Source organism: Taudactylus pleione, unplaced genomic scaffold (genome assembly GCF_031769625.1).
Source record: "Taudactylus pleione unplaced genomic scaffold, aTauple2 ptg000019l, whole genome shotgun sequence".
NCBI classification, from domain to species: Eukaryota; Metazoa; Chordata; class Amphibia; order Anura; family Myobatrachidae; genus Taudactylus; species Taudactylus pleione.
In genome coordinates this window covers 40,696,438-40,714,665 of record NW_028284421.1, presented here as the reverse complement: position 1 = coordinate 40,714,665, position 18,228 = coordinate 40,696,438, and the positions used below count along the sequence as shown (strand labels likewise).

General features: G+C 42.4%; 1 protein-coding gene across 1 annotated transcript in view; it reads right to left on the bottom strand.

Annotated features, from left to right (window-relative positions):
* The window catches only part of FSCN3 (fascin actin-bundling protein 3), a 66,113-nt gene that overhangs the window by 34,929 nt on the left and 12,956 nt on the right, over positions 1-18,228 (bottom strand). Inside the window, exons 3-4 of the mRNA XM_088444817.1 lie at positions 4,045-4,738; positions 1,055-1,188 (exon numbers count right to left, since the gene is read on the bottom strand). Coding sequence (XP_088300943.1) covers positions 1,055-1,188; positions 4,045-4,738 — 828 coding nt within the window. The remainder of the gene's footprint in view (positions 1-1,054; positions 1,189-4,044; positions 4,739-18,228) is intronic.

The following is an 18,228-nucleotide window of genomic DNA, read 5'->3' as shown; positions in this document are numbered from 1 at the left end:
TATAAGACCAATTAGAAATAGACTGAAATAGACCATGTGTCTAGCTTTGTGGCATGAAACATTATCTTCCTACACAGCTCATTTTCAGATGTTCATCCATATCTTATCGGACACAATGGTCAGATGTCCTGTGGCATTCAAATTTTGTTCTACTCATATTATGGGATTCAACGGATACCACAAACACATGCTCCACACCATTTTACCATAACCAAAAGCCTACATTTTTTAAAACTGGTGTCATAGGAACATTGTTTGAATTTTCATCCATTTATGACCTTTATATCCGCATGAATCATCGGGAATTGGCATTCATCAGTCTCAAGTGTTTGCTCAAGTTCTTTATTTTTATCACTTCCACATTACAAAAATGTATCAGCAAAACTACAATGCAAAAACTCACAACCCAATAAAATACCACAAGCTAACGATTTAAGCTAACAATCACAGACGGAAAAAAACTGTTTATCAGTCTACTAGTACAGCACCTAAGACACCTGTGCTGTTTCTTTGATGGCAACAAAGAGAAGAGAGACTGGCATGGGTGGTATAGATTAGCAATACACTTATTTGCTTTAATTAAACTGCTTTTATCAAAAACATCCTCCAGCTTTGGCAGAGACTGATCAATAATTTTCACAGCTGTTTTAACCACCCTATCTAAGGACCTATGGTCAAAGCATTTAGAATTTCCATACCACACAGCAATGGAATATGTTAAGAGACTTTCAATTACACAGCAATAGAAGTTAAGTTTGTGTGCCCTAACTTACTATAATCATATCTTCTTTTTTTTTTTTTTTGTTAGCAGTAATGGTACTCATCAATGGCCTGATTCCAACCACAAGGCTGCTGTTGACTAGGTATTTTTTAAAGAAGTGCTCCAGTCTTGATACAATGATATTTATGATAAACCCAGAAGTATAATTCTACAGTTTCCCACTACCAGTGTATTTTCACTTAGTCCATTTTTTTCTTGCTCTCTCTCCCAGAACCACTTCTACCAAAGGATTTTTAGACTATAGTACACACACAACTATCAGCCATCTGGCACCAAGACGATAGCAGCAGATCCTTTAGGTCCTATAAGTTGCGAGGTGTGGCCTCCATGGTTCGGACTTGTTTTTCCAGCACATTCCACAGATGCTCGAATGGATTGAGATCTGGAGAAGTTGGAGGCCTTGAACACTGTCATGTTTCTCAAACCATTCGTAAACAATGTTTGCGCTGTGGCAGGGAACATTCTCCTGCTGAAAGAGGCCACTGCCATTAGGGAACACCGTTGCTATGAAGGGATGTGCTGGGTCTGCAGCATTGTTTAGGTAGGTGACTGCTCACTTGCTGCCTAATACAAGAGTGGTTCAATAAATAAGTAACAAGACCTCTCATGTACGTTACATATACATATAATCAATAGTATGGCCTTGGTACAGATTATTTTTCCACATACTTGTCTAAGCATTTGTTCCAACAGTACACCAATGCATCTATCCCAGCATAGAAGAAATCAGCATCAAGGCCTGAAGCCAGAACATGATGGTATGGAAATCAACAAGAAGCACGCCCTTGTGGTCACGAAACATGGCCTTCGATGCGTGTTTCCATGTCACTCTCCGGTGTCACATGCTGCATCCACGTTTCATTGCCTGTAACAATATGCTGCAGTAACTGCACTCCCTGCTCATGGTACCGCATCAAGTGCACGAGAGACTATCCCATCCTATTGAATTTTCGGTAGCCAGCATGAACACTTTTTCCTGTACTCCAGTTACTCATGAATGATGTTGTGCACAGTGACCACTGAAATGTTCAGTTTGTCAGTAATATCACTAACTCGAATGTGTTTGTGCCCCTTAATCAGATCATCAATCTGGCACAAATTGTCTGTGGTGGACGTGCTTGGCCGGACGGATTTGGAATGTCTGTCCTGCTGTTATTAAAGGCAGTGCACCAAATCTGTTTCTGTGACATGACGATATCACCGTACACCTCAACAAGTTGGCGATAGATTTCAGCCGCTGATGTGCCTTTTAGACGCAGAAATCAGATCACACTACGCACCTCAATGTTTGACAATGTTTTCGCCAGCCCCGCCATCTTACAACTGATTTGGGAACAGTATGACTAATGAACCACCCTCATATATCCCACCCCTTGAGAGGTGTCAATGAGAGAGAGAGAGAGAGAGAGAGAGAGAGAGAGAGAGAGAGAGAGAGTGAGAGAGTATCAGTGGTCGATTAATCAATAGTGCAATATGTATGGAGAATTAACTAACACAAATATTGTGCTAATTACATGTGTTCTATCAATCAATGGATGTTTAAATGCTTATTTGATTGCAACTGAGAGGAATCATAAGAAATCTCTGCTGCGAAAATGCCTCCATAGACATAAAGCAGTTTACACCATCCGAGGATGGCATAAACCAAAAGGGACCATATCCCCACTGATATTTATGGAGACTGCGGTCTAGAGCAGTTGTTAGCCTTTTGCAGGAGATTTCCATGAAGTTTCCTGCATATGGCTGTTGTTACATAACTGGAATACATAAAATTCATGATATATTCAAATTTATAAAAAAAACAGCTTCATAAATATGCCCCTTAGACTGTTTTGCTGTTTCCTACATTGCCAGTGTAAGAACAGTATACTTTATTATATTTAAGCACAATACATTACATAGTGTATACCCACCTTAAAGCTGGGTAGAAACCTACTGTATACAATTATCGGGCCGATCACCTGATATCAACTGATCAGCCCAATAGTTGCATGGGTGTGTATGCAGGAGCATTAGCCGATAAACAGCTTAAAAAATCATGAGCTGCTCAGGGGCGTAGTAAGAGAGGAGGGGGACCATGTATATTCCCTGTCCGGGGCCCCTCCTCTTTCCCCGGCGTCTGCCATTGCACTGACAGCAGCAGTAGACTTCGGGCACCAGTCTGTGCAGGTAACTGGGAAAATGGTGCGGCAGCCACTTTCCCGGCGACTTCCCTACTGCGCATGCGCAAAACACCGGGAAAATGGCCGTGGCGGCCATTCTCCTGGTGTTTTGTGTAGTGCTGCTCCAGCCAACGTGGGACTTCGGAGAGGTAAGTGTGAAAAAGTATGGGTGAAAGGGTGTGCGGTGTGGGCCCCTCCTGGACCCAGGGGCCATTGTGCACCGCACACCTTACACCCATTATAAATACACCACTTTAGTGTTCAACCTACCGATCCCATTGAAGAATGTATACACTGAGCTAAAAATACCTCAGAGTGTATGGGGTGCACACTCATCAGACAATGGCTCTTATCTGATCTGCATAGAGATCTGCACAGTGTGTATTATTATTATTATCATTTATTTAAAGGGCGCCACAAGTGTTCTGCAGCGCCTTACAAACTTCATAAACAAATAGGGGACCAGCGACTAACAGTACAATACAGGACGAGGACAAGGATAATATACATTGCTACATTAGCGACTATAACACCCAGATAAGCAACCAAGTGTTAGGTGCCCTAGTGGGGAGTAAGAAGTAGATGAAAGTAAAGTAAGGAAAAGCACAAGAGGGTAGAGGGCCCTGCTCGTAAGATAAGCCTGGCTTATCCCCTCACAACTTGCTAAGTGCTTACTATGTCAACAGGAGACTCTGGCATCATGCATATTTCCTAGAGAAATGTATTGCCCCCTCTGAATGATGTTACAATTCCCTGCCCTGATCTATACAGTAGCCACCTGCATCTCCCCTCCAGGAACTCTCCTGTAGGGGAAAGATAAAAATCCTGCACGTATGATATTGGCAGAAAATATCCAACTAATCACCTTACAGAAGTCAATATCAAGGAGTTCAGTCCTTAAAACTTAGATATTACCATAACGCCTAAATCAATATTACCATGGAGAGGGAATTGCTATGTTATCCAGTTTAATAGCTGTCAAATAGTTACAACTAAATGTACTTTAAATAAAGCTTTACTTTGCTATAGGGCAAAAGATATGTATTTGAAAATAATTTTGTTAACAAATCTATACCCTACAAAATATAAAAATTCACTTACCATGGTAGATAGTCAGGTATCCGTAATTCCTGGCATGCAAACTAACCCATAGAGGGCACCGCTTAATAATGAACACCTCTTGCTTAGAAGAAGAGTTCTGTCCTACCAGAAGCATGTTTTTAACACCTTGGGGATAAATAAAATGTCCTTTCAAATTTCTAAAACTGGCGATGCATCCTGGCATCAGGTGCATGAGAAACGCTGTGTTTGCAGAAAGTCCATGTTCCAGAGTGCTATCTGAAGATAAAAAATTATGAGAAAATGTTTCCAGATGGTACTTTCCCGATCTGAATCTTAAAACAAAACCACAGCTTTCACAGTAGGGAGTTGTGAGGTCTACATAGATTCTGCCTTCTTCTATATCAACTCGAGCATAACAATCACTCTTTAGATGGTGCAGGACTATGTGTGCATGAATGGCTAAATGAGGAACCCACTGACTACTTCTGGATAGAGTTCTCCTAGTGCAGAAGACTTTTTCTCCGTCAGACTCCAAGTAATTAAGAGAAAATAATGATTTCAAAGTCCAGGTCCCATTATCATTATTTATTAATTGGAAAAGTCCTTGTTGACAACTTTGGCTTTCTGTGAAACATCTCAGTTCTTTTATTAAAACAAGGTTCAACCCATCTTGTGTCTTCAAGTCCACCACAGGCTTTCCTTCCTTGCTACCTCTCTGTGTTACTTCCCAAATCTATAATATGTAAATACACAATAAAAAAGGTTCATTATTAAAACAAGTCTGCAGTGTAGACTATACTACTGCAGTAGATGTGATTAAAGAAGCAATCTGACATATACAAAACTATTATTATTATTATCATTGTTTATTTATATGGCGCCACTAGTGTTCCGCAGCACCTTACAAAGTACATAAACAAATAGGTTGATTTACAGTGACTTATAGTACAGTACAATACAATACAGGACATGGATAATATACATTGCTACATTCACGACCATAACACCCAGATAAGCAACAATGCAGAGCAACCAAGTGTTAGGTGCCTTGGTAGAGAGTAAGAAGTAGATGAAGGTAGAGTAAGGAGAAGCACAAGAGGGCAGATGGCCCTGCTCATAGTAGCTTACATTCTAAAGGAGAGGGACGTTTGAAGGATTGAAGAGAGGTGGAGGGTCTGATGGGAAGCGGGAGAAAGTTCCAAAGGTGGGGAGCAGCACGGGCAAAATCTTGGAGGCGGGAGTGGGAGGAAATAATCAATTGGCATGAGAGGCGGCGTGAATTTGTTGAAAGAAGAGGGCGGACAGGAGAGTGAAGGGAAATGAGATCAGAGATGTAAATGGGAGAGGAATGGCTGAGGGCTTTGCAAGTGAGTGTGAGAACCTTAAATTGGGTTCTAAAAGGGAAGGGGAGCCAGTGGAGAGCTTGTAAGAGAGGGGAGGCAGATGCAGAGCGTTTTGAGAGGAAGATGAGCCGAGCAGCAGCATTGAGGACAGACTGGAGAGGGGAGAGAAGGGAGTCGGGGAGGCCAGATAGGAGGAGGTTACAGTAGTCCAATCTGGAGATGACCAATGAGTGTATGAGGGTTTCAGTGGCATCCTGGGTGAGAAAGGGTCAAATCTTAGAAATATTTTTAAGATGAAAATTACAGGACTGTGAGAGATTCTGGATATGTGGTTTGAAGGAGATGGAGGAGTCCAGGATTACTCCAAGACAACGCACTTTGGTGCTAGAGGAGATAGTTGTGCCATCAATTGATAAAGAAATGGTGGGAAGTGTGGTTATGTAGGGGGGTGGGAAGATGATTAGCTCAGTCTTAGACATATTAAGTTTAAGAAATCGCTGGGACATCCAGGAAGAGATGGCAGAGAGACAGTTGGAGACATGAGTGAGGAGAGAGAGAGAGATCAGGGGAGGAAAGGTAGATCTGAGTATCATCAGCATAGAGATGATATTGGAGGTCAAAAGAGCTGATGAGTTCACCTAGTGAGGATGTATAGAGTGAGAAAGGTAGAAGTTCAAGAACAGAACCTTGGGGAACACCTACTGCAAGAGGCTGTGGGGGAGAAGAGGAGTCATGAGAGGAGACAGAGAAGGATTGTTCAAAGAGGTAGGAGGATAGCCAGGAGAGGGCAGTGTCACGTAGACCAAGGGAGTGAAGGATTTGCAGAAGGAGAGGGTGGTCCACGGTGTCGAAAGCAGCAGAGAGGTCAAGGAGAATGAGTAGAGAGTAGTGGCCCTTGGATTTAGTAGCAAGGAGGTCATTGCTGACTTTGTGAGGGAAGTTTCAGTGGAGTGGAGTGAACGGAAGCCAGACTGAAAAGGGTCAAGGATGGAGTGGGAGGAAAGAAAGGTGGTAAGGAGGTTGTAAACAGCATGCTCAAGGAGCTTGGAAACAAAAGGGAGGAGAGAGATGGGACGGTAGTTGGAAAGAGTGTTAGAATCAAGGGTAGGTTTTTTAGAATGGGGGAGATAAGGGCATTTTTGAATGCAGACGGGACAGTGCCTGATGATAGGGAGAGATTAAGGAGGTGGACAAGATGGGAGCAGGCAGAAAGAGAGAGGTAGCGGAGGAGACGTGAAGGGATAGGGTCAAGGGGGGAGGTGGAAGGGGGCGAGGACCGGATGAGGGACATGACGTCCTCTCCAGATACAGGGGAGAAGAAAGTTAGAGTTGGTAAAATGGAAGGAGAGGGGTGATCTGGAAATAAGGAGGTGGATAGCAGGGGGACTGGTGGGATATGATGTCCTGACGTATGGAGTCAATTTTAGATGTAAAGTAGGTAGCGAAGTCAAGGGCAGAGAGCGAGGATGGGAGGCGAGGAGGGGGAGGGCGGAGGAGGGAGTTGAAGGTGGTAAAGAGACGTTGGGGATTAGAGGACTGAGAGGAGATGAGGTTTCTTGAAATATGATTGTTTAGAGAGAGAAAGGGCAGCACTGTATGATGAGAGCATAAATTTGAAATGGCCTTAGAGAGTGATCTTCTCCACTGTCGCTCGGCAGTTCGTGAACACTTTTGCAGGTATCTGGTGCATTTGGAATGCCAGGGTTGAGGTGTAAATCTGCGAGGGTTAATAGTGATCGCCGGAGCAACAGAGTCCAGAGCAGAAGTAAGGGAGGTATTGTATAGAGAAATGGCTTGTTCGGGGCAGGAGAGAGACAGGATAAGAGAGAGAAGTGAGTCAACCTGGGAAGAAAAAGAAATGGTGTCAATAGCCTCAATGTTACGCTTAGTGATGGTGGCCTTAGGAGGTAGAGGAATGGAAGGAGAGAGATAACTATGAGAAAGTTATTGGATAAACATAATACCCTACATAAATGTGCTAAAGCTTTATACCAAAAAAAAAATTCTCTATTGCAGTCCATTACCAGCTACGACTCCCACCTCACTTACATGGGGTTCTAACTGTTTGAAATGTGCGCATGCGCGGGATCGCAATCCCACCTATGTGCACAAATCAACAAGCAGGCTTCTAGGGACTGCATCGGCTGCCATTATAGCAGCGCTGTAGCTTCCCACTGGAAGCGCTCTTTCTGCTAACTGCAGTCCGTACTGACACTCCCAGGGTGAGAAAACATCTCCCCCTGGGACTGCCTGTCCATCATGTGATTAGCAGGGAGCGCTTTCAATGGGAAGCCACTGCCAGGCTGTCACTGGCATGGCAGAATTTACTGGAGGGCTGCAATCCTGCAGCCCCTAGATAAAATGAGCCACTGATTTGAGACCATTCACATTTTTTTTATATTTATATCTCTCATAAAATTTAATAAATCTTTAATGTTCTGTATTAAATTCATGTTATGGCAATCTTCATTTCAGAAATATAAAATAAAAATATATTAAAAATAAATGAGAAGACTTCTGGTTCCATTTTGATGGAGTTCACAGGTCCAACGCTCCCCTGCAGATAAAACCTATTTCAAGGCTACACTTCAGCCTCCTGCCTAGGGCAACACATCGCCTACCCCATAAGGAAATATTTATCCTACACCGCCACACTGAAGCTGCAGCAGCTGAGACAGGAGAAGCGCCAAGCGGATCCCAACATGGCGCCGGAAGCTGAGATGGCAGCAGTGACTCCTGCAGCAAAGAAGTCAACAGCTGCACAAGATTCTTCAGCCTTGCCACTGACACAATGCTCCCCTGAGGTAGCTATAACATAATGATGTGGTGGACGCTATAAAATCAACCATGGGTCCCCTCTTATCACAGGCTGTCTCTGACATCACCTCACAGCTACAACAGATAACCCATAGAGTCACAGAATCAGAACACAGACTGGGTGAAGTTTTCCGAGATGTCTCACATTTAAAGCACACAGTTCACAAGCTTGAAAAAGACACTTATGGAACAAAATAGATGACTTGGAGAACCGGTCACGCAGGAATAACATTAGATTAGTTGGTCTCCCAGAAACCATCAAGGGTCCAGCATTAACCCATTTTGTGCGCAACACCCTTCCAGCTCTATTCGGCATTGAATCAGTATGCAGTGATTTAGTGATTGAGAGTCCACAGAGTGGGTCAACACCCTACTATTCCTAATTCACGTCCAAGAGACACTCTTTTTTTTTCGCTGCAGTAACTACCTGTATAAGCAAGCGTTTTGGGCAGCCTCCACATGAAAATAATCTATCCTATGGGAAGGGAGAAAACTCCAAATTTTTCAGGATTACTCAGGGGAACTATCCTGGGGCGTAAAGCATTCTCACCTCTCTGTGCCCAACTAATTGAAGATAACCACATAATTGCACTTCAGGCTCAGTCTATTTAACAGTTCATCTTTTAAAGATTTTAGTAATCCAGATGACGCAGCAGCCTTCATTTATGAAGAAAAAGAAGCAAATGCTCTGGATATTTCAGATGCTCTGGCTAATTCAGAATAACTTTAGGTTATTTATTTATATTCTTCTGTATTCTTATATGGCTTGAAGTGACTTTCATCCTGTAAAATCCTAGATTCCATAATCTTGACAGGAATATGTATTTTCTTCTTTCACTGGATAAAAATGTGATTTCATTTATTCTTTTCACTGTATGGCATATGTTTATATGTACTATTTTTCCTCTAATGTAACCCTATACAAAATGTTTAACGCTTTATATTGACATGAATGCTATATATTAGGAGATGTCTCTCCTAGGTTAATGATGCTTATGCCCTAGTTACTTTAAATGGATACGCAGTTTAGAGCTATGCTCTACCTTTTGATTGTTACTGTATTTTACTGTTCATGCGCTTATGTTCCTGAGGTCTTTAATTGACATGTTTCAGACTGATGTCAGCTATATTCTTGATTGGGTTATATTTTATGATTTTCTTCTGTACTCCAGTCTGTCTTACTATCCTCATGTTTCCTTCATCTTGTCACTATATTTAAGATTTGAATAGTTCTATTGCAACCTGATTATGCAATAACATAACGGCACTAAAACTTGGTACATGGAATGTAGGTGGCATTGATTCATCCATAACCACTTAACTGACAAATTTTTTTTTCTAAAAACCACTCAGAAATTGTTGGGTTTTTTATGATTGAATTAGGTGAGGAACATCTATTTCAACTTATCCAAAATGATTTCATGAAAAAAAAAATATATATATTTTTTTTTAATATTTGTCAAAAAAATAGATTTTTCAAACATCGAAACACCACCATCGGAACATCGGAAACATTGTGACTTTCATTTTGACACCGGTTTCAGGCACCAGGTACACAAAGGGGGTGAGGTTAATTTATTTTTTCCAGCGGCTGCTAATCTCTGCAGCCGCTAGGTGGGGGGTCCTGCTTTGCTAACCAATCAGCAGTGATCAGAAGCACAGCAGACCCTGGAGGTTTGTGCAGGCAAGCAGAGGGACCGGAAGGTCCCTCTGAGAGCCGCAGCTGCGGGAAGATTATCTTCCTGCAGCTGCCCACACTGTTTATCTGACTGGTCAAAATTTTCGACCAGATCAGATAAAGAACTGCCTGGTGTGGTGGGAAAATTGCGACCAGGCAAGTGGTTAAAAGACGTCAAATTTGAATGTATCTGGCTAAGCTAAATGTTGATCTAATATGCCTACTGCAGACACAACTGACAGCATTAGAAACTACCAAGCTACAGATGCTGAATTGGTCCCTGATTGCAGTAGCACCTTTCAACTCAAAATCAAGAGGTGTTGCTATATTAGCTAAACGTTCTCTTCCATTGTCTCTTATCTCAGTAGACGTGGAACCTGAAGGCCGATATGTCATTCATCATTGAGGTTATTATTAACAATACTAAATTTGTTATATGCAATGTTTACGCTCCTAATGTATAAAATAAATCACTTTTTCGTAATTTGCTAACTAAATTACTGGTGTTTCCCTTGGCTTCAGTGTTATTGTGTGGTGATTTGAATCTTATTTTAAATTTATCTCTTGATCGCTCTCAAACTATAACTTCTAAACTTAATCTTCCCAAACTAGGAGTACCCACGCTTGCCTCCAGATTGCAGCTTATAGATGTATGGAGAGCAATTAACTCCACTGACAAACCATTTCTTTCAGAGAGTATCGGATACAAATATTGAACCTATAGCCCTTTCCAATCATGTCCTGGTATGGGTGGTGCTTCTGACAACTATTGTCAGGGGCCCTAATATTCACTGGAGGTTTCCCTCACATCTATTCACAAACTTAAATCAGATCCAAACTCCACTTAGAAATTGGCTTATCATACTGCAAAAATACACTTTGATGAGTTTCTTCGAATTAAAGATCGTTATCTCTTTTCAGTCAATTACAAATTCTACAAGTTTGGAAATAAAACTGGAAAATTATTATCTAACCTATTGCAAGGCATCAGAACTCTGATGGTGGTACACCCGTTACGAAATAGTAATGGCTCCCTAACCACCTCCAGCAGCCAGATCACCGATGTAATGGAAGATTTCTATGCAAATTTATATTCCACTGATTCTAACCATTCAAGTCCCACATCTACATATACTACTCCGTCCACTTCTTTTTATTCCCAATTCTCAAGTACCTTTAATACAGATGTCGAACCAGATGCTTTTCATGCTAAGTGGGATGAACTCCCTATACCACAGATAACTGAAGATCTAGCTAGTACTCTCACTAAACCTATTTCCCTTGAAGAGGTCAACAGGGTTGTGAAGCAGTTGAAACCCCCCAAAGCCCCTGGCCCGAATGGGCTAAATAGTGATTTTTACAAGATACTACTTCCCCGAATGGGAGAATCTCTAGTCTCCTTCTATAACCATATTATTTCTTCTAAAAAAAAATACTGCTTTACTTTACTTCTGTGATCATAAAAGTCCTTCCTAAACCGGGTAAAGATCTTTCTCTTCCGGGCTCTTACAGGCCTATCTCGTTACTAAACTTAGACTATAAAATTTTAACAAAAATGTATGCAGATCGATTAAAACATATTCTACCACAGATTATACACACCGATCAAACCGGATTTATTCTAGGAAGAGACACTGTGGTCAATGTTAGGAGGGTCTTGACTGCTATACAACACCCCCGCACTAATAATGTCTCCACCCCTTGTATGATAGTGTCTTTTGACCCAGAAAAGGCATTCAACCTTGTTATCTGGAAACATCTCTTCTCTTCTTATCTTTTGAAATAAAAAGAGGCAGTAGCAATAGAACCTCTAGCCATAGCACTTCGTAGCTCCCCGCTGGTGGAGATAATCTCAGTTGGCAATATTCCCCTGAAAGTTGCACTGTTTGCAGATGATAATTAGAGTTATGGTAGACTTACCTAGATAACTCCTTTTCTTTGAGGTCCATAGGGTTCACAGGGATACCATGGGGGAATATGGTTGCGGAGATCCAGGCAGCAAACAGTGAAAGCTTCAGCTCCGAGGATGCCGTAGGTCCTCCACCATATATACCCCACTCCTAGCCATAGGCCTTCAGTTTAGTTAACAAGCCTCAAGGCAGGAGAAGGAAAGAGGAGAAGGAAGAGCAATCGTACATCAGAAACACTCTTACACAAAATGAGGAAATCTGTGACTGAAAGAAAAATTACCCATGCAGCCAGGTACGTCAGGGTGGGTGCCCTATGGACCTCAATGAAAAGGAGTTATCTAGGTAAGTCTACCATAACTTAAATTTTCTACTTCAGGGTCCATAGGCATCCACAGGGATACCATGGGGATGTCCTAAAGCAGTTCCCTTTGGGTGGGGGACGCTGCTGAGCAGAAAGGAGAACTTGTCGCCCAAAGGAAGCATCCTGAGAGCATCAAAAGGCATAAAACCTAAGAAAAGTGTGGACAGAAGACCAAGTTGCTGTCTTGCACAATTGTTCAGCAGAGGCAGCACGACTAAATGCCCATGATGGCCCTACAGACCGAGTAAAATGTGCTGTCACCGTGCTTGGGACAGGGAGATCAGCCTGTGTGTACACCTGAGAGATAGTCATGCGTAGACACCTCGCCAGAGTCTGCTTATTAGCTGACCATCCTTGTTTGTGAAAACCATATAATACAAAAAGATTATCGGATTTTCTAACAGAGTTTGTGCGCTCCACATAGATACGGAGTGCATGAACTACATCCAGGGAGCTTCACCTACAGAAAGGTCTGGGGCCTGAAAAGCTGAAACTACAATTTCTTCATTTACATGAAAACTGGGCAATACCTTAGGAAGGTAACCTTCCTTTGTACGAAGAACAGCTTTACCCTGGTGAAAAATCAAAAATGGAGAACGACAAGAAAGCACTGCCAAAGCCGAGACTCTGTGAGCAGAAGAGAAAAAAGTGTCTTCACTGTCAACCACTTCAATTCTACAGAGTCTAGAGCAGTGATTTTTAACCTTTTTAAAATGAAGGCACACTAAACAAGATTTTAAAATTGCCAAGGCACACCATCTCGCGATTTGGCGTGTGCGACCTATGAAAAAACACACTACATTGGCCCCCACAGGAATAAAACAAACTACATTGTTTTATTCCTGCGGTTGCCAATGTAGTGTGTTTTATTCCTGCGGTTGCCAATCAGATTTTTGGGCCCCCACAGAAATAAAGCACTCTCATTGGTCCCCACAAAAAGAAATCAATCACATTGGCCCCCACAGAAATAAAGCAATCACATTGGCCCCCTGCAGAAATAAAGCAATCACATTGACCCCTGCAGAAATAAAGCAATTACATTGGTCCCCCGCAGAAATAAAACAATCACATTGGCCCCCACAGAGAAAAAAAAAAACACATTGCTCCCCAACTGAAAAAAAAAGCAGATTGGCTTACCCTGCCCCCGGGCTGGAAGCGCTGGCTTGGTCACTGGCACAGGGCGGGCTGGAAGCGCTGGCTCTGTCACTATCGCGGGGCGGGAAGAAAGCGCCGGCTCAGTCACTGACGCGGGGCAGGCAGAAGCGATGGCTGTCACTGGCGCGGGCACGAATCGCTGGCTCGTTCACTAGCGCAGGCGCGAGGGCTTGCTGGAGGCAACGTGGCGTGCATGACCTGTGATGTCATGCCACGTCGTCTAGGCAGGTGATGCCGGGCGCGCCTGAGCCTCCCAGAGGAGCTCTGTGCCCTAAGCATTGTCTGAATTACAGAACTGGAAAAACCTTTTGCACATAGGATGGAAGATTCAAGAGCCACGCCGTCAAAGCCAGGTGTCTGGGCCAAGCCGGAGCCACCAGTATTACTGTTCCGACTTCCTGCTTGAATTTCCTGAGAACTCTATTGAGAAGAGAAATTGGAGGAAAGAGATACGCCAGCTTGAAGTCCTATCTTACTGCCAGTGCATCCACAAAGGCTGCTGATGGGTCTCTGGACCTGGACCCGTACCTGGGGACCTTGTGGTTGTGATGTGAGATCTTTCTCTGGTAAACCCCATTTGTTTACCAGGAGCCGAAACATTCCCGGATGGAGAGACCACTCTCCGGCATGTATGTCCTAGCAAATTAGGAAGTCTACTTCAAAATTGAGTACTCCCAGAATAAATATTGCCGAGATTGCCGGAAAATGACACTCTGCTCAAATCAGAACCTTTGTCACTTCTTTCATGGCTGCGTAACTTCTTGTGCCTCCCTGATGATTGAGGTAGACAACTGTAGTCGCATTGTCGGACTGAATCTGGACGGGCCTGCCGTGGAGCAGGTCCAGTGCTATGATAAGTGCCTTGTACACTGCTCACAGTTCCAGAATGTTTATTGGTGGATGACTTTCCCGATTTGTCCATATTCCCTGAAAGGTGTGACCTGTCACTGCTCCCCATCCGTGAAGACTGGTGTCTCTAGTGAGAAGCACCCAATTTGGAAACCACAATGGGCGCCCTTTGTTCAGATGATCCTTTCTCAGCCACCACAGGAGTGACAAACCTCTGGAGTGAGAATGATCCTCTGAGACTTTATTAGATGATACTGTCCGTTCCATTTGGAGAGAATCAACTTTGCAGATGCCTGAAATGGAACTGAGCATCCCCAACCATGTTGAAGGTGGATTCCATTGATCCTAGGACCTGCATTGCTAACAGAATGGTTACCTTCCGCTTGCGTACCAGCTTGCGTATTCGTAATGACAGGGCCACAATATTGTCCATATAATCCAGCAACGCTCCCAGATGTACCATCTGCTGTGTTGGAGAAAGTGATGATTTCTTCCAATTGATGATACAGCCGTGCTTTTGTAGGCAGGCTATGGTCAGTTGAAGATGGCTGTAAAACAACCGGAGTTTGTACCAATCTCAGAAGGTCATCCAGATATGGCAGAATTCTGACACCCTGACGCCTGAGGTAGGTCGTCATGACTGCCATTATATTGATAAATATTCCGGGGTGCCATAAATAGGCGAAAGGGTAGAGCCTGCAGGACAGCAAATCACAAAAATTGTTGGTGGTGTGGTATAATAGGACCATGCAGATAAGCATCCTGTATATCCAGGGAAACCATTTAATCCCCTGGCTCCATTGCCAAAATAATTGACTGGAGAGTTTCCATACAAAACTTGGGTATATGAATAAATCTGTTGAGGGTTTTTAGATTTAGTATAGGGCGATAGGCCGCATTTGGTATCTGAACCAGAAATAGATTGGAATAACCCCTTCCCTATTGCGATACAGGAACGGGAATATTACCCCTGCCTGCAGCAAGGAGTGAAAGGCCTTGACCGCATCTGATGGAGGATCTGTGCAAAGTGAGGGCATACCCTTCTGATGAAGCTGGAGTCTTAATATCCAGCGAAACACGTTAAGCTACTCTACATATGCTGCACTATTTGATTGGAATATTCCCTGCATTGGATGGACTTATATGATCTTTGTGACCTAATATCTTTATCTTCCTGGATTATAATTTGGACAACATTGGCCTAAGGATACAGCTACAAGTGGATCCAAACCTTTCATCTGCTGTGGCAGTGATCTGCTAATTGGACTGCATTTACTCAACCTATCCAGCAACTATTTCTGCTGTACTTACCTTTAATATCCCTTCTTGGAGTGCTACCAGGACAATATTTGACACAGTTACTATACCCCAGCAGGGGCTCCGTTAGCAGCAGAACCAACTGAACTATCCATTCGAATTAATTTATTTTTTAATTTTTATATACCTATATATTGTTTTAAAATGCTCCTATGAATAGTAATGTTTACCTATGCAATAAAATGTGTTGTTAAATTTGACATCCGCTCTCCATATATATTGTCCATATATATATATATAATTTATATATTGTGTCATCTACTCAACTCAAGCGCTGGTAACACCTATATATATATATACCCCTGAGAGAACACTTCTCGGACCCAGGCATCTGTTGTTTGCTGGATAAATTGAAGAAGTCGGCCTCCCATCCTGGGAGGAGGCCCGCCCCATCAGGCTGAAGGTTTGTCGTCCGGTTTAGGACGTTTTGCCGGGCCAGACCTCTTAGTTTGTCGCCATGCGAAAACTAGTCGACCTAGAGGAAGACTGTTCCCTTGCTCGTCCCTGAGGACGGAAGGAACGAAAAGAAACCTACCTAGACTTTATAGTCACCATAGCTGGCAGACCTGCTGATTTTAAAGCCACCAGAGTAGATATTATTTTATCCAACTCTGCTCCAAAAAGTACCTTTCTATAGAAAGGGAAGAGATCCAGTGCCCTCTTTGATCCTGTATCAGCTTTCCAGGATCTTAACCATAGGGCACTACATGCCACTACTGAAGCTACTGATGCTTTAGAAGCTAAAATTCCAGCTCCTCCCAGATAGGAAGCCGCTTCCTGTATGTGGGAGATATACATCCTCTGTTCTCTGGTAGCATGTGGTAGAGAGTCTTCCAATGCGCCATCCATTCTTCAACAGCTTTGGCTACCAAGGCTCCAGCCATAGCTGAACGAGTAACAGCTCCAGATGATGAAAATATTGCCTTAAGACATCCTTCAATTTTCTTATCTGTGGAATCCTTCAGAGAAGATGCTGACGGAATAGTAAATGTAGCATTTCTGATTAAATGCGTTACATGAGCATCCACAGTAGGAGGTACCTCCCGCTTAGTACATACAGAAGCTGGGAAAGGATGTTATTCTTTTATTCACATAAAATCATTTATCCGGGTTACTCCATGCATCATCTATAAGCTCAGTGAGCTGTTCAGATACAGGAAACTTTTTTGGTCACCCTCCGGTGGTGAATAAACATTGGCGCCATCTTACTATGAGCTGGTTCATCATCCTGAATATCTAGGACTGATTTAACTGCCCTCACCAAAGAAGTTACATCCACTGTGGATGGATGGTCCTCTTCCCCCGTGCTAGACCCGGGAGAGGAACCCTGCACATCATCTTATTCCTCTGATGATGCGTCTAATCCATATGTTGAGCAGGCTGATAAAAAGATAACTTACACATAGGGTTTTTTGCGGTATACAGTTATTGTCTATAAATGGATAGTTCAGGAAACAGGAGTGCACATACCCTCGTTAATTAAATATGGTTGTGGTGGGCATGGTAATTTTTGCTGTGAAAATCTTATGTCTAATTTGATATGAACCTCTGTAATTCTAATTAAATGAAAAGGTAAGTGAAGGCTGTGCGCTCACTGATAGTCGTGAACCCTCTGGCTGCAGGTCTTGGTGTGAGAGTAGTCTTAAGTTCTAACCTAGTAATATGTCAGTAGTAGATCTGCGCTCTAGAGGACTATTGGAATAAGTGCTAATAATATGGCTATATGTCATAGATATGAAGATCCTGAAAGGAGAATGAGTGAGAGTGGTGAAAGAAACTCTAATAGTGTGACAATTAAAAAAAAGGACTTTTTTTTGAGTCACAATGCTCAAAACCATATATATCTAATCATTACCACATTCCTAAATAAGCAGGTTGTAGCAATAACATAATATATATGTAAACAAGTATGGTAAAGTGGCGCTAATTCGGAGACTATCCAATGAAAAAAAATACTTAATATTGTTTTTCTTTTATTCCCATGCTGGGGAAAAAAGATACACTCCTCTTCCTTGCGAGTGGCTGCTTTTGAGTCTCCAAAGGAGGACAGTTACCCAAAAAGTCCAGCAAATAAATATTCACAAATGGTGAGACATCGGCGCCAACTAGTGAGTAATTCTCAAAGTACTTATGCCTTAGTCCAGAGCGAGTTTTCCTATTTCAAGCTCCAAGGTTGTTTTTAAATAACCAAAACATATGTGAAAAAAATGTGTATTAATAATACAATACTTATTACAAAAACATATGTTTCATAGCAAAGACCACCTACTAAGGGTGAAAATAATTATTGAATAATACAATTGCACCCAAAAATAAAAAAAGTGCAATAGTGCAAAATGCCAATAAAGTGCACTAGAGTATACCAACAGCAAAAGATATATAAAGTGCATCATGCCCGTGCAAATTTTCAATATAGGTACCCACAGGTAAAACCACAACCATAAATAATAAAGTGCATGTGCTCGTACCCAAGGACTTTCACAGCTTTGTCCTGACGTCCACAATGTCACTCACATGGATTGTATGTTAGAAATAAATCAACATAGGTACCAATGAGTTGTATAGTAAAAAAAACATTTAATAAAAAATATCTAAAATGTACATCTAAGAACAGAGTATCAAGCTTATCTGGTTGTAGTCATCGACAATAGGATATAGACCACCAGCACCAGGATCTTCTCAACGCGTTTCGTCAAGTTGCCAACTGGCTAGATGACTTCTCCTCCTGAGAATCTGACACTGTGTATGCGCAAAGTGTAATTTTCCGAAGCTGGACAGAGGCTGCAGTAGAGC